This window comes from Ambystoma mexicanum, chromosome 6p (genome assembly GCF_040938575.1).
Source record: "Ambystoma mexicanum isolate Mex_15411 chromosome 6p, UKY_AmexF1_1, whole genome shotgun sequence".
Classification (NCBI taxonomy): Eukaryota; Metazoa; Chordata; class Amphibia; order Caudata; family Ambystomatidae; genus Ambystoma; species Ambystoma mexicanum.
In genome coordinates this window covers 1,191,143,022-1,191,168,013 of record NC_090935.1, presented here as the reverse complement: position 1 = coordinate 1,191,168,013, position 24,992 = coordinate 1,191,143,022, and the positions used below count along the sequence as shown (strand labels likewise).

Sequence of the window (24,992 nt, the reverse complement as noted above, 5' to 3'; positions counted from 1 at the left end):
ACACTTACTTCATGTATTGGTATGCCCATACTGCCATGTAATGTAAGTGGACATGTATATCGCCCTTATGCCACTATTGAATGCCTCACTCTGCGTTCAGGGGGTGCTATTCATGAGTTCTTTAGTGCCAATCTGCTTTCTGTCGAGTTGGCAAAGAAATGTGGAAGTATGTTATGTTATCTTATCTTATATTTGTATAACACCTCCTGCCACATGTAATGGTGACAAAGCACTGAAGGAAGCAAGGCCCTTTGGCAGACCATGGTCTGAAAAGATAAGAGAGAGGAGCAACGCAATGGATTCAACAGATATTGTATGTTAGGCACTGCACCGAAAGCAGAAATGTCTAGTGTGGAGACATTCAACTATAATTGTGTGTCTACTTAATTTTGGTAGACTGATAACCAGGCTATTTACCATAGCTCAGAGGGTGTAGGCCCAGAACAGATGCTGTATTAGTATAGAGTAGGACAGACAACAGGTCAAAAAGACAGGGCAGATAGGGTATGAATTCTACCAATCAGACAGCTGTTCAAGGGTCTGAGGCAAAATAAAGCAATGAAGAGGAAACACCCACGCCCCCAAGGTACCCAGACTAAAGGCAACCACCATACAAGCCTGCTGCTATGGAGTAATGGCCTTAAGTCCATTCATCTAATTTCCAGCGAGCAGATGAAGCTGCTGCACTGCATTTGCTTAATGGATCAAAGCTGTGAAGAAGTGTTGTGAGGACTGGACATATTGATCTCTTCTACTAATCTGCATTGAAAGCATGTTTTGCATAGTCTAAGTGAGAAAGTGAGTGGCTGCAGGGGTAAAGTTGAATTTTAAGGCAAAGTTGCTGCCATCTATTTGTGAGTGGCCAGCGGGTGGTGAGCTTGACCTGATATTTCTTTCACGCTCATGTATCTAGTTGTCTGGGCCATTGCTCAGCTCCCGTATCTGCCCGGTACCTCTTGTGCAAGAAATCACCCTAGTGAGTCTGTGGGCATGACGTAGGTCTTGCATCTGCAGGAGTTTTCTGGGGACCTCGAACTTGAAGCAAGGCAGGGCTGGAGGCAAAATGGTCCTGCCACAGTAAATGCATATGTGATGTCTTTATTCCACATTCTGAAATGGAGGATGGCCTGGCATGCACATGTTGCAAGCCAAGACTCTGCTGGAGAAGCTCCATAAAAGTTTGTATATATCACCAGAGAGGACCAAGTTGGTCCTGACCCCCGGCAGCTATCTAGAGTGGAAAGTGGTGGACACAGAGGCATGTTAGGTGATCGGGAGCCTTGAGCGGCTCTGGAAAGCAACCCTTGGATAGCAGAAAGCCATAGCATGGATTATAATTTGGCCAGTGAGCCATTGTGAAGATTCCTTAAAGAAATTGCCAAATGACCTTCCAATGTGTGCAATCAGGTTTGAACTGAGGCTTCAGTCTTTGGGGTTGATGGTGGTTTGGAAGACGGTTTCATTATATTGGAAATGTGTCTTGGTGAGTGTGGAGAAGCCCTTTAAGATCTTGGCATTGTATAGTAGAGTGGTAGAAGGACCGCTGGAGCAATGGAGGAAGAAGTAGAAGCTTTCATGCGGGACAAGGATGTTCATGTAAAAATGTTATTGCTTAATCCAATGAATGCAAGAAAGAAGTTGTTGCTCCAGGACTGTATCTCCACCGTTGATCAATGTGGAGGTTTAGAATCTAGAGAAACTCTGGTCATTGAGAGTGGGAGGGTTAATGTTTTGCCTAAATTTATGACCAAGTTCCCCTCACCGAAGTATCGGGGTTTGCTTCTAAGGTGTCACTTAAACATCTTACATACAAGAGAGGTTCAATTTAGGAGAAAAATGGCGGGAGTCGACAATGCTATATGTCGGTATTGTAAGAACAAGCAGTTTGTGGAATGAACTGTGAAGCATTGACAGAGATACAATCTTTTTTTTGTGGATGATTTGAAACCAATGGGGACTACCCTTATAAGGTCGGAATGGTGGAAATGGGTGTTAATTGGAGATCAGATTAGGTTGTTTGTTGCTGTGATGAAAATGTTAAATGCTGTATTGTCAGATCGTGGGGGGAACATCTAAGATGGAGGGTGGGAATTAATTGAAATCTGGACTGTTGATTTTGTTCTTTTGATATGTGTATTTTGGAATTAGGGGAATGGATTGAATTGAATGTTTTAAGGATGTCTTTGGATATTCAATGTTAATGGTTTATTTTAAGTTGATGATTGTTTTTTTACATGTTTGACTTGTAACCAATAAACCATTTGAATAAAAAAAAAAATTGAGGATTCCCTAAAGTACCTGGGCGCAAGTTCTATTGACTTCCAGACTTAGAGCTGTTTAAAACATAATACTTAGAGCATGGTTTTTAGACTATTAATAGTACAAGGCATATTGATTCACAGACACTGTGCATGGAAATATTTACTTCACAATTGTCCCTTAACTGAACACATATGCATCAATGCTTTTGCAGCAGTGGGGTGCATCTAGTCCGTTAGAAAGATGTTATGCAGGGCTGTATGTTTGCTGTGACATTCGAGGAGAATGTTTTTGCCCTGTATAATACATGATTAATGATTGCTACGTTTGGGAACCATATTTTCCAGTTTATTAGGATTTTCAAGAGATTGGACAGAGCTCAATTGGCATGTGTTTATCTTTCAATCATAGGTGTTTATTGAGTGAGGCTGGAATGTATATTATCAGGAGGCTCTGTCTCTTTACCAGATTTCAGTTAAAGTGAGATGGAAATTCTTGTATCCCCTGCATTTGTATATGACTGTGTCACAAAATAAACTGTCAGGAAGCTCATTGACATTTTTGATGGAGGTGGCACCTGCAGGTGCTGTTACATCATCAGTGGCATTTCATGGGAGTAAGATTCATGTGAAGGGATTCCTCACAACCTGCTTTCATTGATAGAAATATTGCCTTGGCTCTCAAGAAAGTAGCCCTTACAAGGCAAAACAACTTACAACCCTGCACTCCTTTCACTGGCCTCTTGCAGACAGGTCCCATTTCACTAACTCACATTGCCATTCTCTCTCTCTCTCTCTCTCTCTCTCTCTCTGCCTCTCTCTCTCTCTCTCTCTCTCTCTCTCTGCCTCTCTCTCTCTCTCTCTCTCTCTCTCTCTCTCTCTCTCTCTCTCTCTCTCTCTCTTCTGGTTCAGAGAATGGCTGCTTGAAATTTGAGAACTACAGTCATTCATTTCTAAGTATGCTGGCTGGCAGGGCCTAGAGACTCATCCAAACAGACTCTAACATGCTCAGGTGCTGTCCTCACTGGCCTCCTTGGACTTGTAGCAGGAGATTTTTAGTCAATCAATTATATCATCGCTGTGCAGTATAGAGCAGCGATAGCGATATCATCCATAGGAAAAGTGAAGATTCTATGGTTAATAACTTTGGAGCCGTAGGAAAGATCAACAAAGTGTTTTACATTTCTATTTTAGGGCATGCCACCTCAACCCCACCCACTCCGCTCCAGACTGGAAAGTTTTGTGCAAATCTGTGTTACGGTTCAAAAGATACAAAGAGTCAAAAAAGGGGTCTGTTTTTCCCTTTCCCATTCAAATGTCCAATCTTTGCTCATGAACACAGCACAAACCGCTGGACAGATTTGCACTAAATAAGGAACAAGTCGGGCACAAAGCGCTTGAAGGAAATCCTTGGTTGATTTGGCACAAATCCATCTAGTCATTTTTTCTTATTTGACACAGAGCAGGGTAGCCATTGCCATAAAGTTAGTCATATCTCTGATGATGCATTGCTGCTGCCAAGTTTTGTCAGTTCTGAAAGTCCCCCATTACGCGATTCGAGAATTAAATCCAGAATTGACTTTGGAAAATACCCTAAAATGTTATAAAGGGTGTACATTAGGGAGTTTGAGTCCAGGGGGCATATGGGCAAAGTAAGGAAGGATAATTGGTGAAGGTTTGGGGCTTAGGGATAGCATATTTTTTTTTGGGGCATTTTGCCGAGATCTAGATGTGGCGTGACCAGCCAAAAAAAAGAGTAAATACTCGAAAACCATGATACATTGAGATGTGGCAATCACTGTGGTTGCTAGTCAGTGGAAGATGTGTATTTCAAGTTAATTTAGGAAGTTTTTTTCTTTTTTCCTTGTCGAATATATATATATTTAAAAAACATGCTTCCTAAATTAACTTAAAATGTGTAGGGGTTTGTATCAAGCTGATTTAACATTCTGTGTTTGTGATTTGAGATAGAGAACTGTATTATTGAACTTTATTTTCTGAATATAAAGTGCGTCACTGAGATGCGTTCATGGCCAATCCATGGCTACATTCTGTTTTGTTTTGATTGGAGGAGGTTTTCACATGATCTGTTGGAACGCTTCTGGATTCAGTGTTCTCTTCTGTGTGTTTCTCGTAGTCGTGCTTTGTACAGAAGTTTTAAACGTTTATTTTAGGATTGTTTAATGTTTGATTTGTTTGAAGGGAGGATGTGAGGGGTATAAATGAGGTAGATCAGAGTTGGCAGTTTTGGACAAGAGGCAGTGGGTACAGAGATAAATCTGCACACATTTGCATGATATCTCGATTCATAAGAAATGAGTAACGAAGAGCATACAATTTAAAAAAGGCGAATTATCAAATGTAAAAATTGAGATAGAGATCTGTTTGTATAAATGTTTTTTTACAAAATAAAACATGTATGAGTATCAGTTTGCGAACTGTGATTCTTGATTCACATTTTATATTTTTATTTTAGAAGTTGATGGTGTTGTGTTACCATTATTATGTTTATATTTATACGAAAAAATGATCAGGAGGATTGGGCAGTGGTGCAACATAAGTCTTTCTCTTTTTTCTTTAGCTCCCTGGAAGGGGATGCTAGGTAATCAGGATACTTGGAACGTGGGCTGTATTAGCTGGTAGAAGCCTGCATTACGAGCAGCTTGAGTGCTGCTTGCCAGCACCCCCTTCTCCTCTGCGTTCTTCCCCTCCCTGCTCCCACCTCTCCTCTTAGCACCCTTGCAGTTTCCTCTGCGGGTGCTAAGGGTGTTTAATTTCGTACCTTCCGAAGTTGGTTTTCCTGTTGATCACGTCACGGTCATCCACAGAGAGAATGGATTTCAGGAACTAGGGCATGGCGCGTAGGTGCGCTACAAGGTAAGTGTCTTTTATTTTCCAATTAAACACACTTAGCACCACTAACTACATGGGTGCTAATGGCAATATAATCCTTGGTGGCAGGCCGAGATTGCCGGTAATGGTACTGCTGCCTGTGCATTTGGACCTTTAACTTGGGTGGCAGGCACTTACCGGCATGGTTAGCCTGTTGCTCTGGTGCTTAATGTTAAACCCACCTTTTTTTTTTACTTTTATGATGGTTCTGAAAAGAAGCATTGTCGGGTTAAGGAGGGGGTGAGAGTGGATGCATGAAAGATAGGTGGAAAGTAGAGTTTTCTTTCATGACAAGTTTTATATATATTTATTTTTTAATTATAGGCCAGGTTAAAAAAAACTGAAAATGGGAGTAAAAATACTCTTTAAAAAACGAATGCCTGTTTTGCCCATGCTCCACCCAGGCATCCTCAATTACCTCAAAACCTGTTGCATTCACTGCTATTGGTAGATAGCACTTCCTGCAGTTGAAAACACAACCTTCTGGAGACCTGAGTTGTGGTCCAACACAGAGGTGGCAGAGGGGACACTCCCATCATTGGCACCAGATGAAACTGATGGGAAAGGTCAGAGGATGATGCAGTTGGTGGTGGGGGTTCTCGTGCCTCTGCGACCTGTGGCGCTTCAGGTATGGCAGTGGGTTGCAGGGCACTGCAACCAAGCCGGATTGCCTGTTGCCAGAACCTGCTCCTGAAATGTTTGTCCATTTGCTGCCGTTGGTAATGAATCAGGAGGTTGAACGCTGTGGTACCCAAGCTCTGAACAGGAACTGCAGAGAATGCTCTCCTGTGCATCTCACCAGAAAATGTACACTCTCCATATTCGACATCTGAAAGGGGATGGTCTTTGGCGACGTGAAGTACCTCCAGCACTGAGAAGGTGTAAAGCACTTGCAGCAGTACTTTTTTTGGATGGAGCTGGCTGCTCTACCCATTCGACTTCCTCTTCCTGCACATCTTCTGGGTCTTCAGGGACAATGACAAAGTTGATCTCTTCTTTGCTGGAGAGTGCCTCAGGATGTTGTGTCTCTCACCTCCATAAAAAATAAAAAATAAAAGTAAACATCAAAACTAGGATAATAAAATCCTTAAAAGGGGACTTCAAATCGGAGAAACTCAAAGAAAACAAACAAACAAACAGAATACAAAGTACAGCCAAGGGAAAACACACAGGGAAAAGTTATAAGTATTAAATAGTGCTCATTGTATTCGTGATTGACGGTTCAAAAAGAAATGAGTGTGTTTTTATTCTCTTTTTATTATGTATTTTTGAATATGTGAATTGACCAATTGGTTGTTGATTAGATTAGGTGTGGCAAATACTTATTTATAAGAAGGGCACATGTATGTTTTTTTATTTTATGAAGATTCTGACAAATCTAGTTTTGAGAATCGAATATCGAAGTTTAGTACTGCCCGCATCGCAGTTTGAATCACAAAGTTAAGCAAAATAGTGCATTTCTTTCTTCGTTTTTATTGACCTTATCCAAAAGATTATCTATGTTTTTTTTCTAATGTTTACATTCTCCCTTCACATAAAATAAAGTTACTAGAAGATTAAGATGCAGTTTTTATTTCAATGGTTGGATACTTGATTCTCGAACTAGAGTAGTTGAGCATTTTGATTCGGGAATTTTGTAGCATTGTTGCTCATTCTACTCTTCCTCGTTTCAGTATCATCTGAACATTTTGTAACATTATAAATTCTCAAATACGTTTCACGGTGGGGGATAGAAACAAGGTCAACTTTAAAAACATTATTATATCTGGTTCTCGATTCACAAAGTGTCTTCATATCTTATCTTTTTTTGTTAATTCTTGTTCTCAAAACTGAAACAGATAGAATCTAAACAATATATGAAGCTCATGCACGTGATTGGAGATGGGTGACTAATGAAAAGAGGCAATATTTAAAAATGTGTATGTAATTCGGATGTGCTATGAAAGCAAATTTAATTTCAATATTAAATTCACGATCCAACAAATTACTGAGACGAGTAAGAGGGCAGTATGGGTATGAGATCTAGATGAGTGGTTAAAGTGGAAGTAAAAAACAGAAAGCAAGGATTTCACATGATATGAGTAGTGTTTTCACTATACGTGAATAATGTTCAATTAAAACAGTGTTTACTCATTTTATAGATACTGTTCATTAATCTAGAACTCATATCAGCACTTCCCTCCTCCTCGTCTCAGCACTTTATTTGATCTTTTTTTAAATATCCTTAAAGGGACTTTTTTGTTTATATTGTGTATTGTCTATTTTTCAGAAGTGAAGTAGGCATGATTTCATGATCTCTATGTCCCAGAACCCCCATCACCACATCACTGTCCTCATTTCAGTACCACACTATCCCAACTCACTCTTCCTCATCACAGTCCCTCACTAACCTGTCTCTCTATTTCTCATCACAGCTCCGAAGTACGCCACCTCACTATTCTTCATCATAGTTCTCAACTACACAACTTCAGTCTTCCTCATCACAATCCCCCACTAACCCCACCTCGCTCTTCCTCATCTCATTACACCATTACTGACCCCTTCTTATCTAGTGGACACAAAAAATGATGAAATACTTAATAAGCCTGATGTTGCATAGCTCAAGAACACTTATTGATAACAAATGATATGACCATAGTTAAGTTATTAGAAAAAAAGACCGAATTGCAGATGGTTGGTGGTAAAGCATAACAAAACCCTTGAAATTCAGTGAAAAAACTTTAGTTAAGTTAAATAGATTCAGTGCAACAAAACCCTTCAAATTCATTGAAAATCTGTAGTTGAAATGACGTTAAGATGCTGATTTAACACCACAAAACCCCTGAAATTCGGCAAGTGCTGGAAGCTACAGCACCTTAACTATGAAGCCTGTATTGCACAGTCAGTATGCACCCTGACGATATCACACATGACGTCACTGATGATATCACATATGACATCACTTATGGCATCATGAGTGACATCACTGGTACAGCAGATCACGCATGCAAGAAAGAGAGATTCAACATTTAAAAAGCGTGTTTCCGCATATAAGTGTAGATTCAGGTGCAAAGCTTGGTTGGAGTGTGCATTTAAAAATTCTGTCCTTGTGATAAGGCTAAGTATCTGGGTAAATGGCCTGCCCATTTACATTTCCCAGTATGTCCCACATGTGCATTGAAATTGCACTATGTCTATCACCATGTGACTTTCACTGATAGGCCATTCATGCACATTCACCCAGACATCTACATGTACGTTGAGATGCTATCCAAGTAATAGTAGCAACGTGAAAGCATAATGCTAAAGAGTAGTTACTGGTCACCAATTTATTATAGTGAGTAGATGACAGCTTAGGTGGATGCATGATAGGCAAAGTGAGTGAGCAAGATTAAACGCATACAGGTGGGGCAGTTGCGTAGTGAAACATAATCGTGGTCCGGAAAAGGTCTCACCCAGAGGGCTGAGGGCTGCTTTGGATAAGGGATGCAGTTATAAATTAAGTGGCGGCACAATGACTTCTTAGCGCACTCCAAGATCAGAAAGTGAATAGTCATTACATTAAATGTATACATGAAAAAGCAAATGTAAATGCCAAGATTGTTAGCGCAAACTTGTGTGGAACAGTGAGTCTTAGTCAAAGGTCTTGGGAAGCCACACCCGTGGTGCAGTTGGCTGCTTTAGATGAGGGAGGCAAAATTCAAAAGTTACTGAAAGCGGCGGGCGTTTCGAGCCTTACCTTTAGTCACAACTGCAGGAAGTGAGGTCTATACGACGAAGCAGTCAAGACGATGAATAGGGCCGACATAACCCTGGAGGTACTGGGGACGGGAGAGGATGGTGAGGAGGAAGCGCTGGGTGGTCGAGGGTGGCAGGCCAGGTGGTCAGGCCCGGGTAGGGCCATACAGGGAAGAAGTGCGCAGGCCTTAGTAGGAGGCCTTTGTAAGGGGACCGGCGTCTCCTGCCAGCTCCTGAAGGTGGGAAGCATTAGGCGAGCAGCCCTCCAATCGGCTGTTAGTAGAGGCAGGCAATAACCCATGCACTCAGGGGCAATTGCGGCCATTGGAGAGGTGGCGGCCATGTTTGAAGGTCTCAGATAATATTTAAAGTATACCCCTAAAGGGCTTACCTTCACTGACGATCCCGAGAATGGCAGGCGGAATTTAGACATGCAGGTGTTTCTGTCCTGGAGGCACTCCTGTGCCGTGGATGCATCTGCACATTCAGGATGTTTTTAAGGTTGCAGGGATTATAACGTTATTGCTTCCTCTCTATTAATTCAAGCCTTTCATCTTCTATGTTATGTTCATGGAAAGAGTGTTTTCAGAACTCTGCTGCCTAAGATTTGGAGGAAGCAGTGTGCTCTACAGTTGAGTTCACTAGAGGTAATTGTTACGGCTAATTGCCCTATTTCGGTTAAGTCTGAAACCAATCTTTCATAGGAAGTGATAAGAACATAAGCAGTCTGCCAACTGGGCACAAGTGAAAGAAGGTTGGAATGAGGAATTTTGGTTTTAATGCTAATATCTAGTTTCTCTCACACATTTATTGCTGTCACTCTAGTTGAAGCCCCTAGACTGGTCTGTAATACTAATGCAACATAGCTAAATTTCTACATCCGGTCTTGTCAAATGGTAAAGTTTACATATAAAATATCTGGAAGCGGTGCAGGCCCATTTTATGAAAAAATACAATGTTGAATAAAAAGAACTCAATCCCCTTCACATGGTTACAGCCCTGTTGTTAGCAGGGGGCAAAATGGAAATAAGGCAAGTTACCTGCTGCAGCCGATGTACCTCCGATCCCTTGGTCTGGAACACCATTAAAATATGGCAAAATCACAAGGGACATTTGTAAACGCTGCCTGGGCATAAATACCTCAGTAGAGTGAAGACTGTTGGAGAAGGTACTTGGAATCTTTGGCTGTGCATCCTCACAGTGGGGTAATGGATAAGGGCGACCCTAAAGATTCATGTGTGGGAAGCAACAGCATTCCTCATAGTTACACAATGCAAGCACCTTTTATTTAAAAAAAAAATGGTACGTACTGCTTAGATTAGAACTGTTTGTGCAATTGTTCAAAATACTCAACACTCCAGGAGTAAAACTGAGCAATGGATCAGGCGTTCCAACACAATATTACCTTTGTGGGTGTGCCTTAGGCTATGGGTTTTGCCAGCTTGCCCTTAAGGTAATTTAAAATGTTTGTTAACTTCGTAGAGATGGTTGGACTGTAGAATAGATAGGAACATTTTGACATGTGTAGGTATAGATATAGATGTCCTGTTGTCGTTTGAAGTACTGTTTCACAGTAAAAGTCCTACCTTGTATTTAAATATAATGAATGTAAAGATTACTGATAAGCATCACAGTTATGCATTGTGTGACATATCTTGCAATTGGTTTTCCTGGCAGCACTGAGCGTGCAGCAGAATGTCATCAAAAACACATGATAAACTCAGCAGGGATGCCATTTGCCTGCTTAGCAATGAGTAGTTTCTGTAAAGATGGCTGAATGGATATCTTTACGGGACACCTTTACAGCTGTAAAACAGTATGTACCTTTGGCACACGGTTTTGTTCTCACCCTTCTATGGCTTTGGGTATCCTTTCAAAGGTTTCTCGATGCACTTGCGCATTCAGATTTGCTCTTCACCATTTTAACTTCTCTATGATCTATTTCATGCTTGCCACTTTTGGGCAGCCACATACCTCTGAAATGTGGGGCTGGGAGGGAAATGAATGCTTGCTTCTAAGCATCATTTTAGTGCTACCTGTGGGAACTATGTTCTTGACTTAAGTATAGGCATGTGTTTAATATTATAAAATATTGCATCATTTAACCTTTACTTTTCTGAAGGGAAACCCCTAATTTTGGAATGTTTTAAAAAATGCATGTAGTTTATTTGAATATAAAAGTGTTTGCTTAACACAGTGTATGTGCGCATTGATTAGAAATAAGATAAGATAATGTGAGTGCCCCAATAAACCAATGAGGTTTTGGCTATTTTGCATATTTTAAAGCATTTTGAGAAGATTAGAATGACCAAAGAGCTTTACATCTTTCATATATGTCTGTGCGAGTTGTATGACTGAATCACTAAATATCTAAAGCACATTGGGTTTGGTACACATTTCCTTTTACATTTTCTTTTTAAATCAAAAGTCACTCTAACAATAACGTTTTTGCAAATATCAAGCATATAGACAAGAAGTTTGGCCATCAAAGACTTTAGCTGTCAGAGTGGAATGACTGCTAACAGCAAAAATTACTAGCAGTGTTATGGATCACCCAGACTGGGAGAAACAAAATTGGCTTTATATTTAAAAAACGAAAACCAGTAAATTGAAAATAAAATGCTGCTCTTCTGGCAATCTACCGCCCTAGGCCTGAGCCTAGTGGTCCTTGTTGTAAATCAGACTCTCCAGGATATTGTGGCACGAAATGGCACATTTTGCGGCAGGAATTGGCACATTTTGCGGCACAAACCTTTTTCAGCATTTCTGCGACACATTTTCAATTGATTGGAGGGTGTAAGATTGGCACATTGGCGCATTGCAGAAAAGAGGCAGGGTGCAAGGTTACAGGAGAGCCAGGGTGTCTATAATTGTACATTTTGTATCCATTTAATAGGAAGAGTCCCAGATGAGTCTTGCTTGGCAAAACAGTGTTTGTTTTGGCCACATGTTTGGCTTAATGTACATACCTATTTAATATTATTAACTGTATTGATCATTATCAGTTGTAATGCTGAAAATATTTCCCTTCTATGTTCTCCAATCCCCTAAACACCCACACACCTCTCACCAACATACCCCAATTTCCTATCACAACTTGCATTCACGAACCCCTCACTCTGTCATCACATACTCATCTGTCATACTGCCAAGTCACAATTTGCTCTATCCAGTCTCTTCCAAACTCCAAATCATACTCCCAAGTCACACCTTGCACTCCCAATTCCTTCCACATGATGCAGTTCTTCATTCTTTTGTGCTACTTGTGCATCTTACATACTCTCTCCCATTTTATTGCACTCTTCCTTCATCCTTTCTTCCAATCTGCAGCTCACTGCCACTTTCTGGCCAACTGCTCCCTCTCTGCTTTCTGGTCCAGTGCTGCCCCTGATCCCACGCGCCTGCTACTTTCTGTACCTCTGCTCCCTCTCTGATTTCTGGCGTACTGCCCCACTTCTTCCTCTCTGCTCTCTTGCTCACGCTTCCCTCTCTGACGCACTGCTCTCCCACTGCTTTCTAGTGTATCACTCCACATCTCTTTCTCGCCTTTCCCTCATATTGTGACAAGTTCGTAATTATTCGTTTTTCCAAAAGTGGGAGATCTAAAAATAGAGCAGAGGATATGTTATTTTTAGATAACACATTTTTGGAAATGAGCCTGTCACCTTATTCTTAAAAGTGACTTGTGCATTTCCACAGGGCTGAGCTGTAGCGTAAATGGTGCGTTGGCCAGTCGCCTTGAATACATTAGTGTCGGAAGTGCTCTCCTGACAATATTCTACAGGCTCACAGACCATTTCACTGTGGCAGGCGCTGTAAAATGTGACCCAAAAAACGCATTTCTATCCCGTTTGAGGAACAGAAATGCAAATAAGACAGCAGCGGTTCAAACGTCTGCTGTCACACTTAAAAGAAAAATTGCATGACAGCGCCAGCAGCAAGACAGTGGCAACCCCATGCGCCAATTCAAAGCAAGCACATAGGGTAACCTACAATTTCTGCACATTTAAAAGTGCATCTTGTTTGTAAATTTGAAACGCGCAGAAACTCTCCGATTTGTGCAAAGGGGTGAAAAAGGCCCACCTGAATGCGCCAGTTCAGATGTACTTTGATAATTGTCTGTTCTTTTTTGGCACTATGTGCTTGCACGTTGCATTTCTTGCATAAAAAAAGTTTTCAGAAACTGGCCCCTTGTGCCTTTTTTTCTTCATTTGTTGATTTTTCCAAAACAGACGCTTTCTGTCAGTGTTTTTACAACAACAGACATTTTTGCGCTTTTTTAAAAAAACGTGTTTTTCGCAGCATTTTGCAGGATCGCAAAATCGCTATAAGCTGGAGGGTCTGACTGAAATGAAAGTAGGGGAAGTTGTGTCCACACTCAACAATACATTCAACATTTACAGCCCTTCCACCGAACTTAACCGTACTCCATAGCCATACATGTCAAATGCCATCAGTGATGACATCATATGAGAACTCAGGCAGGACATCACCTGAAACCTCCTCAATTACATGTTTGACTGTTTTTGAACACATAGCACAGATATAATGTACCCTGTCCTTTCTGAAGGTCTGTAAACATTTATCAAGAATTGTAAATAATGGTCGGGGAACTACAGAAAGTTGCTCTTGCACATAGCACTTGACAATTTAGAGGCATTTTAGAAGAAGTCTGCAAGCTTTGCATCTCCGGAGGTTTTAAATTACAACTTCCACTACTCAGTTTAGGCAATGAGGAATATAAAAGGAAGTCATAGCAAAAAATGTGTAGTGGAATGCTGGCTTGAAACCCCAGCACTAAAACCATTACAATCTTCGCCCATCCAGTGCATTAGCCATTCTATCCCAGATTGCTATGTGTCCTCGCAACATTAAAGTGTTTTTTTAAATATTGCCGACCCTTGCAAGCCACTTGCCCTAGTCTTTACCATTTTACATGTCCAAGGCCTACCAATTGTTTTATTTAATGGTAACAAGTCTTCTGCCATATGTAGATGCATTGACTTCGGAAACTATCCTGTATTTTGTATTTTGTATTCTTTGGTGGACAGGTGTAATAGGTGTCATCAGTGGAGTACTCAAATGTATTATTTGCATAGGGCGCTGTTTTTAGAACACAGTGAGACAGGTACTAGAGCATCAAATAATGGCAAATGCTCAATCAATTCAGAGTAACTCTTGTCTGTACGAATACCATGGTTGTAAGTGGACAGTTTTTTTAAATGCAAACTCCAACCAAGCTGAATGCACCCTTATATGCAGAAACACGCTTTTTAAATGATGCATTTCTTTTTTTGCATGCATGATCTGCTGCACCAGTGATTTCACTCATGATGCCCTAAGTTATGTCATATGTGATGCCATCAGTGATGTCATCAGGGTGCTTACAGGCTGCACAATGCATATCTTAGTCAAGGTGACGTAGTTTCCAACACCTATTGAATGTAAGGGGTTTTATGGCGTTAAATCGGCACCTTAACGTCACTTCAACTAAAGCTTTTCACTGAATCATACATATAGATAAGAATAGTTTATTTAATTGACTGAGCTTTCATTTTAAAAAGTCAATAAAGTGCTTACCTTATAGTTAATGATTATGAAAAAAAGAGAATTATGCCAGCTAAGGAGGAGTCAGTAAAGCATCTTAACTCCATGAAAGAAAAAAATCAGTCATCATGGAAAGCACAAAAGGATTTTCCATTAAGCCATGTACTTCATAAAAAATAAATGTTAAAAATACTACACCTAAACTGTGGTTCATTTAGACCTACCCAGCAGAGAGTTTACTCATTCAAAAATATCAAATAAATGTGCCCTTTCCATCTTGCATTGAATATTTAAAAAGGCCTTATCGTTTTCTGGAGAGACTGGTACTAACTTGAAAGTGGCATGATGTTAGTGAAACAGGTAGGATTTTCCCTCGTTCTGTTTTCAGATTGGAGGTTACAGACTATGTGCAGAATACATTTGTTTGAAACATCATTGTTTAGCATGTGTACATTTCATTGATAGGACATGTATCTCTTTGAAAGCACGAAGGTGAGATTAGATTGTGCATTATTTGAAATAGTTGTTTGGGTTGTTTCTTATTTATCTTTGATGTCTGTCAATGATTCTGAATGTTTCTGCCTCATGACATATTAGCACCCACGGAGGAGGCACTACCCAATCAGGAGGTGAGATAGGTGGGCCGAATCAGGCAGTGAACTCACAGGTTCCATGCCAGCTTTCTGCTGTTCTCCTGCAGGACTTAATTGTTTTGCTCTGCCAGTGCCCCAGCCGCCGTATTCTGCCCTCCCTCCACCCTCAGACCCCCTAGAAACGGCACCACTTCCTCTAACGCCCTGAACCCACAGCCCCACTTAGTGTTTATCTCCGCTCTAGTGACTTGCTCCATATCCTGGCTGCTTGCCTCATGGTATTATAAATAGTAAAGGGAAAAAATCCCTTTACTGTTTCATGCAGCCGTCTTTGTCTATAGTTTGTTTTTAAGGGAAATTGGCATGTATGACCAATATTTGTCCACCATCCCTAGCAGATTCACACACTGCACGTTTGCCTTCCAGACCTATGCTGGCAGGATGTTATCAGCTATGTACATGCCCACAGCGTGGTATTAAAACATTTCCAGGTTTGTAGATACATTTTCTGGACCTACTCTTGTCTAATACTATTCTGTTACTTGAATCTGCTATTGTGGCATCTCTTTCATGGTATTTTGTAAGAAAGAACATTTATTTTCCTTTCTCAAAGGATCACAGCAAAATTGTTCTGGCAACATCTTTTGCATGTACATTCAAGTATTTCACTGATCAGCCTACAGGAGAACCACCGGGCTAGCTATTAACTTGAATTTCTGGTTGCTTAGCCTTCTTTCTTCTCATTTTAGGGACCTTTTGAAATTTTATTTGAACATAATCACACTTTTTAAAATTCCAGTTACCTATTTCGAGTGCCTAGCCAGTATGCTCTTTCAGATTACTAATGCCCACCTGAAATCGATGGCCTAAATGTGCCTTTTTGTTGTCCGGTGGGCAACCAGTAGTTGAAACTGAGGGAGTTTTTGCTAGCCTGAAGAAAGGACATGTGCATTCATCAAACCTCGTTAAGGTCATGTGCATTGGAAAGCTTTCCACTCAGGCTTTGAGTACTCATATTTTCTTTGAGGATTCCAAATTAGTTTAATGTGAGGTAGACAGAAAGAATGAGAAGTGCAAGAATCACTTCTGTGTTTACAGTTTGCTTTAGTTTAATATATGTTTTTGTCCACTCCTAATCAGACTGAAGCAAGTAATTTAACAAAGGCACAGAGAGAGAAAGTTGTTTACTTAGCAAAGCCACATCGACGTTCTTGTTGTAATCAGACAATGCCAATGTTCCTCTTTAACAGGAATACTGAGACAAGTATGAGAGAATTCAATATTTGTAAGAAATATAGGTGTGGACATGAATAGTCCACATTTGTGTAATAACCAAACCTGTGCTTGTGTTTTTCTTAGGTGCAAACATGCTTGCTTCTGATCAGCTTAGCTTGGCATTGGCCTGGAACAGAGTCGACATTGCAAAAAAACACATATTAGTGTATGGACAGCATTGGAAGGTATATTTGATTTCATGCCCATTAAAACAGAAATTATTCTTTTGTTTAAATGCATGTAGATTGTTTCATATTACCTTATTACCTTATGACTGTTAATGAAAGGGTCAGTTCCCCTGAATACATTCTGGTGATTAGAAAGATTTAATAATTAGGAACAGCTAGTTTTCCTTCTGCCATCTGGGGCCTATCATGTAAAAGAAGATTTTTAACTTCAACAATGTCATGTTTATAAGATGTAAATGCATGTACCTAATTAGGAGAATAATTCAGATTTCTTGATTTTCTTCATTTGGTTTCTTTTCATGAGATTCAACTTTAACTAAAATCAGTTCTGGGGTAAACCAATGGGCAAAGATATGCTTCCTCTTGTTTGATTGAAGTGGGAGCCTCTGATCACAGGCTTCTATAAAGACTTCTTTGAGAATCCCAAAGAAACACTGTATCAAGGGGAGGGGCAATGTCCTCAGGAAATTGTTTATTATATTCAGAGAGTAGTTTGCTTTCAGACTCATGAAAAGTAGATCCACAAGGATCCTGTGTATTCTTGGTTGTGATCCTGTCAATAATAGTTATACTGGATGGGTGTCCACTAATCTAGTGGACATGTTTCTATAGAGGATTACATCAGTGTGCCCTTTAACCCTTTCACTGCTGGAACATGAAGGAAATCCTGTGCCACTTATGACTGTATATATACAGACGTCCTATTGGCAGAGAGTGTACGGATGTCCCTGTTGATTTTTGAAGAGATGTAATATGTGGACATTGTATCACGTGATTCCGAGGATTCCACTTGATGTGATTAATCCTTCAGGTATTGAAGTCCCTTATATTAGTAAATGTGATATATCTAGGGCCTGACTGATTAAAATTGATCAAATCCTTCTAGGAAAGATTGAGCTGTTCTGGGGGATAGCAAAGAAATACCTTAATTGTGGCCTGATGATTGCTATATAACTCTCTGGTATGATGTCACCAATGTGCATTTTGAAAAGTAATATTCCTCTTTGGTGATGTCACACACACCCCTCACACAAGCGCTGTGATAATCTTACACCTTACAATTGAATCTGATGCTGAGATCCAAGCAATACCAGAAATCTACTCGACCATACATGAATATTGAAAGTGAATACCTCCCTTCCAGAACACCACTGGATGACTGCTCCATCTGCTCTCCAGGGAAAAAAGCTACTGCATATGTGCTCTGATCCATTGCTCTCCACCAACATTCATCAAAAGCACAACTTCCCCATCACAATTCTTCTGAGGCGTGGCACACTTTAATTGTTGCTCAGTCTACTGCTAAATATAGGTTTTGCTGTAGAATATTGAAAAAGCTGCCTGCTTGTGCCGCTCTCTCTGGCCTTAGAGCCAAACTCCAGACCAGCTCCACTCTCCCCCTCATCCTGGAAACATAGACAAAAATAGACTTGCAAGTAAAAGCCTAACTGACAGTAAAAACACACTTTCATTCTGTACCGCACTTTTGAATGCTGTTAAAAATGAAAATACACCATCCAACTAAAATAAATAAGAAATTGAAACCCAATTGAAGTTTCCAGTAAACATACCTCTCACAATGTAAAAACCCCCACAGAAAGGGCAGTCAAAAAGTTAATAGTCAAAGTCTTCAATTTAGCTATGAGCAAGAAAATAAAATAACACAAAGGAAAATGTTATTAGATGTGAAGAAAATAAATCAAAATGACATAACAAAGCAAGTTGAAAAAAGATAGAGTTGTGACATTCCAATACAAGAACTTAAAGAACATTTGTCAAACTTAAATTTACACATCAAAGAAACAACATGTAGAACAATATGGACCAAGAACTGTGAGTGGTATACAGGACAGCTTTGGCAGATAATTAACAATACACTAGCAACATACAATATATTGGAGCAAGGAATTGTGTTTCCAAAACATGCAAAAAACAATGATTGCAAAGCAAAGATAGCTAAAACGCCTGGGTAAAGAAAATAGAGCACTCAAGTCTGAAACTCTTTCAGATTAAGAAATTGAAATACTGTATGAAACCAGGACCATTGGACTTCACTATCCCACATCTCAGTTCCTTATGCTGTCTTTTACAATATCTATACATTTTGCATTAATAACTAATGAGCACTAATGCCTAAAATGGGGTGCCCTAAAAAATAAATCTGAAGACATTGAAGTCATGACATTCAGATATTATAATGATCAGGAAACTAAAACATGTAATAGCACAAACACAAGGTATGACCAAATATAGCCACAAATGCATGAAAGTAAAGCAAAACCAGAAAATGACGCAATGTCTGCCCACATATTATATGCTGCTAACAGACCAGAAAGCATGAACACTGGAACCATTTTACTTGACACCATACACCATTTTCTACCCATCAAACTCCCATTGGTACAGAGCTATGATAATAGGAGAAAGCAAAATAAGACCCACCATGAGCGACTTAAAACTATCAGCGGGACTCCCTAAAGAAAAAATAAATTATTAACCTGTGGCAGGGTCAGGTACCTGGCCCTATCAAGAGGGGATGGGGAACCATCTCAACCTGGGGCAGGAGGCCTACAAGGTTGTTTGCCAGAGCTGGCCCTGCCCCAGAGCCGAGTTGGGACGGCATCAGTCTCTGTCCCTTATTTTGGTGCCTCGCTACAAATGTCAATGACCACTTGTTATGACACCATACCTGCCATCCGAAATGCTTGCCAGTCTTATCTCTTCTATTCTAGGACCACAAGATCAACAAGTCCTTGCAGGAGAGGCAGGGAAACATGATCGACCAGTGAGAGAGCCTGCAGGAAGCAACAAGGCAATGAAGTGGTGCATGCTGCAAACCGGCAACCAAAGACAATAAACCATGCACCTAAAAACGTGCAGAATGACTGTGTTCATCACGGGCCGCCATTGCAATGCTCACGTGGGTACTTGTGCAGAGACCATGTGCATACGAAATTTAAGACCGATTATGTGTTTCACATGCCACCATTGCAGAAATCCAGCAAGCCCATGTTCAAAGACCATGCACATTCAAACTTTGAAACTGATTGTATATTTTGTGTGCCATCAGTGCAGAACTCCAGCGGACCTGGGTTGTAGGAGGGGGTGGCAACACTTTAGAGGAATTTTAAAGTCTCATACCTGTATGCCATGACCCCATGGGAAAGACAGAGTAGCGATTGGCCCAGGGAATCAGGTTGATGGCAGTACCAATGATAGGAGGAGGTGAATTATAAACGGAGACAAGGAAGATTGAGTTGTTTGGATGAGGTCAAAGGAGGAGGCGGACCGAGGGACAAGGAGAATGAAGAATGCTGCAGCAGAGCATGTAGGAGGATTCTAAAGAGGGTATGCAAATGAGGTATTTGTAGGTGAGATGAAGTGGCATTTGGGTGCGAAAGTGCATGAATGGTGAGTGAAGAGACTGACTGAGCTTAAGCGTACGAGTAAGGAGTATATGAGAGAGAGTGTACTAGGTGAATGGGAGAGTGAAAAGAGGGTGACTGTGGGAGAAGGAGGAGTGGAGTGCATTGCACAGGGAGATGGGAGCGTAGTAGAGTGGAGAGGGGAGCGTATTAGAGTGGAGAGGGTAGAGGAGTAGAGTGGAAAGCAGAGAGTAGTGGAGTGGAGAAGAGAGAGTAGTAGAGAAGCAGGAGATGAATTAACGTTGGAGGGACAGAGAGAGATGGACAGAACGAGGAGAGTGTGAAGAAGCAAAGGGAGGAAAGTTGAAGGAAGGAAGAGAAAGTGGACAAGATCAGGGCAAGGAGTATAAGGGTATGAAAAGTCAAGGCTAAGTGAGACCCGGGTGAGTGAAAGGCACCTATTCCTAAAATCTGTTAGTCCCAGGGAGACAGGTTAGGATCCACCTAGAAATTCCCAGTGGGAGTCAAATAGAGATGGCGATTACCTTTACGCCCTCATGTATAGCCAGCCAGATCACAGATAATAGGGGTTACCGATATCTAGTAACTAACTTGGAATTTAGGGATGCCTGGGAGGGACAAGCCCACCGGAGATGATAGTGAGAGTTATGTCCCTTAGTGAGACCAATTAGGAAATTCAAATAAATACCCTTTAACCGTTTTTGTGAGTTGGTGGGTTATTGAGGCCATCTGTGACAAACCAGAGTACCAGAAAAACTACTATACACAAATTGGTAGACAACAGCATATTGCCAAATGCTGTATCCCAAATTTCAGGACACGAAATGTCCAGTCTATTAACAACTATTCAACCCTAACTGAAAATAAATGAAAGTGTACATCAAATATTCTAAGCACTTCATGTTAAAAATCTTCTTCCTATCAGTCACTGTTCCAAAATCCTTGCTGAAGCATTTAATTCAGTATAACTATACCACCAACAAACTGCAATCCAGCACAAATAAATATTTGTGGATCACACACGATTTTCAATGAGCCAATGACTGTTAACATGTATTCAAAATCAATTTCACTAGAAACAGAGAGGTGCAACGTTATCAATTTAGATTCAAAATACATTGTAATTACTTCTGAAAATAACTGTTACTGTTCCATTTAAAAAAGAAAAACGGATTTCAAACACAGCACACTGTACTCTCCTTTTTACCAATACAGTCACTAATAGGATTTAGTGGAATTCATGTACAAAATAAAACTAAAGATTGGTAGGTTTCAACAACAGGGGACATATTCCACCCAAAGGTTCTGAGTGACATCATAGACAACTTTAACTTTGCTCTTTTAGTCTATCAGATGTCACTCATTGTGTGGAATATGTTTTTAAAAGGGTAACCAAAGAAGTGGCATATTTTCACAATGTTCGCGAACTTGCCAAATGTTGGGGACATATGGTAAATATGTATAGGTATATATCATGGGACCGGAAATAGTGATCCTGCAGTATTGGTTCAGATCGATGAATGTGCACAAAACGCTTCAAAAATATACATCTGACTCTATATTATTGTGTGGTTTCATCAAGGGAGGCAAAGATATAGGGGTCTCCCAAACTTTGTGAAATCCTGATTGACTTGCAGTGACAACAAATTCTCTCATTGCTACAGTATGAACTGCTGGACGGATTTTCATCAAATTTGCGCAAGGAGCAGCAACCTCAACCCAAAAGTGTGTTTTTATAAATTTGGTGCAAATCCATCCAGGGACTTTTTAAAAAATGGCCAAAACATGAGTAGAAAAAATGATGATATTTTTGTTCCATGCATGGACTTACTTTCTAGGTGTCGATGTTCACAGACGTTTTCAGGGAAATGGTTTGGTTATTTCAGAAATGTGTTATGTAATTGGTTAGGGGCATGCAAAATGTTCCCAAAAGCCACCATTGTGGTTTGTGGAACTTTTCTGAGTCTGTTAATTTAGTGGTAAACTCACCCAGCTTACTTGTCCTTTTTTCATTTTTGGAGCACCTTACACTCCTCTGCAACCCCCTCACATTGTTGAGGGTTCATTGGGTCCCAGACGGCTGCAATAAGCCCCCAAAACAATAACCTGCTATTTCTATCGCAATATTAGCAAACATTCGGGGTGTTTGCAGGGGAAATAAATCATAGTTTTTCATTGAATAATTATATGCAATTTATTCATTTTTTAAAATGTTTAGATATGAATTTTGTAATCTAGATAATGTTTTAATGTAGTTAGATACCAAGAGGCATATTCTAACTGCAATGTATGAGAAAATTGAAAACTGCAGTTACATGTTTATTTTGTTGAGTTCAATCAATAAATTCACAGGCCGATTCATGGAATAATTAGCGCGGCGCAAGTGGGCAAAAACGTGCGAATCGCAGTGGAATAGCGAAAATCGCAGTGCAAGTGCGAAAATCGCACGAAAAGCAGCGCACGTCGATTCATGGAAGGCCGTGCGCGAGAAAACCAGCGGATGTGCGATAAAAAAGTGCGCGGCGCACGTTGGCGCACAGGCCATCTAACAGCGTGCGCCAGGTCACAGCGAAAATCGCACAGGCCACAGCGAAATTCGCACATAGCGCGGCGCACGCAACAAAAGTAGGCGGAACACGGGCGTAACACTCGGAATGGCGAACAACTTGCCAAAACGTGGGCGTCACGGGGGAAGTACAGGGCACAAGTGCACGGAACGCCCACACGCTCGCCTACAACACGTATTCATGGAATAGAATAGGGGAAAAAAGCGCACGCTCAAACCAGCGCACAGGCACAAACACGACCGCCACAAGAAAGCAGGCGGTAGCGTCTCTGCGGCTGTAAGAAATGTGCGCCAAAAGGTGCGCCAACAAATAGCACCTATATACTGCCATGATGAATGTCCCATACTGTGGCCCTCCAGGAAAAATGACGTGCAAAGGGGTACCCACAAACACGGAGACCCGCTGACAAAAAATACGTGTGCGTGTATACCGGGGTGCGCGGGAAGTCTCACACGCGATTTCAGCAGGGTACGTGCATCACAGGAGTTCGCGTGAAGTCATTCACGTGATCGGGCCTGGGGGAGCGGGCTACGTGTATTCCGGGGGTTCGCGTGAAGTTTCTCACGCGATCGGGCCTGGGGGAGCGTGCTACGTGTATTTCAGGGGTTCCCGTGAAGTTTCACACGCGATCGGGCCTGGGGGAGCGGGCTACGTGTATTACAGGGGTTCGCGTGAAGTTCCTCACGCGATCGGGCCTGGGGGAGCGGGCTACGTGTATTCCAGGGGTGCGTGAGAAGTTCCACACGCGAATAGCCTGGGCGCGTGTATTTCAGAGGTGCGCGGGAAGTTCCACACGCGAATAGCCTGGGCGCCTGTATTTGAGGGGTGCGCGGGAAGTTCCACACGCAAATAGCCTGGGCGCGTGTATTTCAGGGGTGCGCGGGAAGTTCCACACGCGAATAGCCTGGGCGCCTGTATTTGAGGGGTGCGCGGGAAGTTCCACACGCAAATAGCCTGGGCGCGTGTATTTGAGGGGTGCGCGGGAAGTTCCACACGCGAATAGCCTGGGCGCATGTATTTCAGGGGTGCGTGTGAAGTCATTCACGCGATCGGGCCTGGGGGAGCAGGCTACGTGTATTTCAGGGGTTCGCGTGAAGTGTCTCACGCGATCGGGCCTGGGTGAGCATGCTACGTGTATTTCAGGGGTTCGCGTGAAGTTTCACACGCGATCGGGCCTGGGGGAGCGGGCTACGTGTATTTCAGGGGTGCGCGGGAAGTTCCACACGCGAATAGCCTGGGCGCCTGTATTTGAGGGGTGCGCGCGAAGTTCCACACGCAAATAGCCTGGGCGCGTGTATTTCAGGGGTGCGCGGGAAGTTCCACACGCGAATAGCCTGGGCGCCTGTATTTAAGGGGTGCGCGGGAAGTTCCACACGCAAATAGCCTGGGCGCGTGTATTTGAGGGGTGCGCGGGAAGTTCCACACGCGAATAGCCTGGGCGCGTGTATTTCAGGGGTGCACGTGAAGTCATTCACGCGATCGGGCCTGGGGGAGCGGGCTACGTGTATTTCAGGGGTTCGTGTGAAGTTTCTCACGCGATCGGGCCTGGGTGAGCGTGCTACGTGTATTTCAGGGGTTCGCGTGAAGTTTCACATGCGATCGGGCCTGGGGGAGCGGGCTACGTGTATTTCAGGAGTGCGCGGGAAGTTCCACACGCGAATAGCCTGGGCGCCTGTATTTCAGGGGTGCGCGGGAAGTTCCACACGCAAATAGCCTGGGCGCGTGTATTTCAGGGGTGCGCGGGAAGTTCCACACGCGAATAGCCTGGGCGCCTGTATTTGAGGGGTGCGCGGGAAGTTCCACACGCAAATAGCCTGGGCGCGTGTATTTGAGGGGTGCGCGGGAAGTTCCACACGCGAATAGCCTGGGCGCGTGTATTTCAGGGGTGCGCGTGAAGTCATTCACGCGATCGGGCCTGGGGGAGCGGGCTACGTGTATTTCAGGGGTTCGCGTGAAGTTTCTCACGCGATCGGGCCTGGGTGAGCGTGCTACGTGTATTTCAGGGGTTCGCGTGAAGTTTCACACGCGATCGGGCCTGGGGGAGCGGGCTACGTGTATTTCAGGGGTGCGCGGGAAGTTCCACACGCGAATAGCCTGGGCGCCTGTATTTCAGGGGTGCGCGGGAAGTTTTACACGCGATTTCTGCACGGTACGTGTATTTCAGGGGTGCCGGGGAGTCCCACATGTGATTTGACAGTGTGGGTCCTCCCAGGTGTACCCTGTACACCCTCCACGGCCCCTGCAGGCAGCCCACACCACAGGGGACTACCCTGCATCCCTGGTCATGTCCCGCAGGCAGCCCACCCAACATGGGCATGCCCCCCAGCAAAGGCACATGTCTCCTTGAACTAATGAACACCAACTCATGTCCCCTTGCACCCCCACCCCCCAGCACTGTGGGGCACCTGCCAGCAGGCCCCCACCCATGTCCAACTCATGTCCCCCACCACCCCCACCCCCCAGCACTGTGGGGCACCTGCCAGCAGGCCCCCACCCATGTCCAACTCATGTCTCCCACCACCCCCACCCCCCAGCCACCAGGGTCACCCTCCACCAGGCCCCCACCCAT

At 42.5% G+C, this 24,992-nt stretch overlaps 1 protein-coding gene across 1 annotated transcript in view; it reads left to right on the top strand.

Annotated features, from left to right (window-relative positions):
• The window catches only part of TRPM6 (transient receptor potential cation channel subfamily M member 6), a 1,703,532-nt gene that overhangs the window by 659,474 nt on the left and 1,019,066 nt on the right, over positions 1–24,992 (top strand). Inside the window, exon 11 of the mRNA XM_069625828.1 lies at positions 16,367–16,467. Coding sequence (XP_069481929.1) covers positions 16,367–16,467 — 101 coding nt within the window. The remainder of the gene's footprint in view (positions 1–16,366; positions 16,468–24,992) is intronic.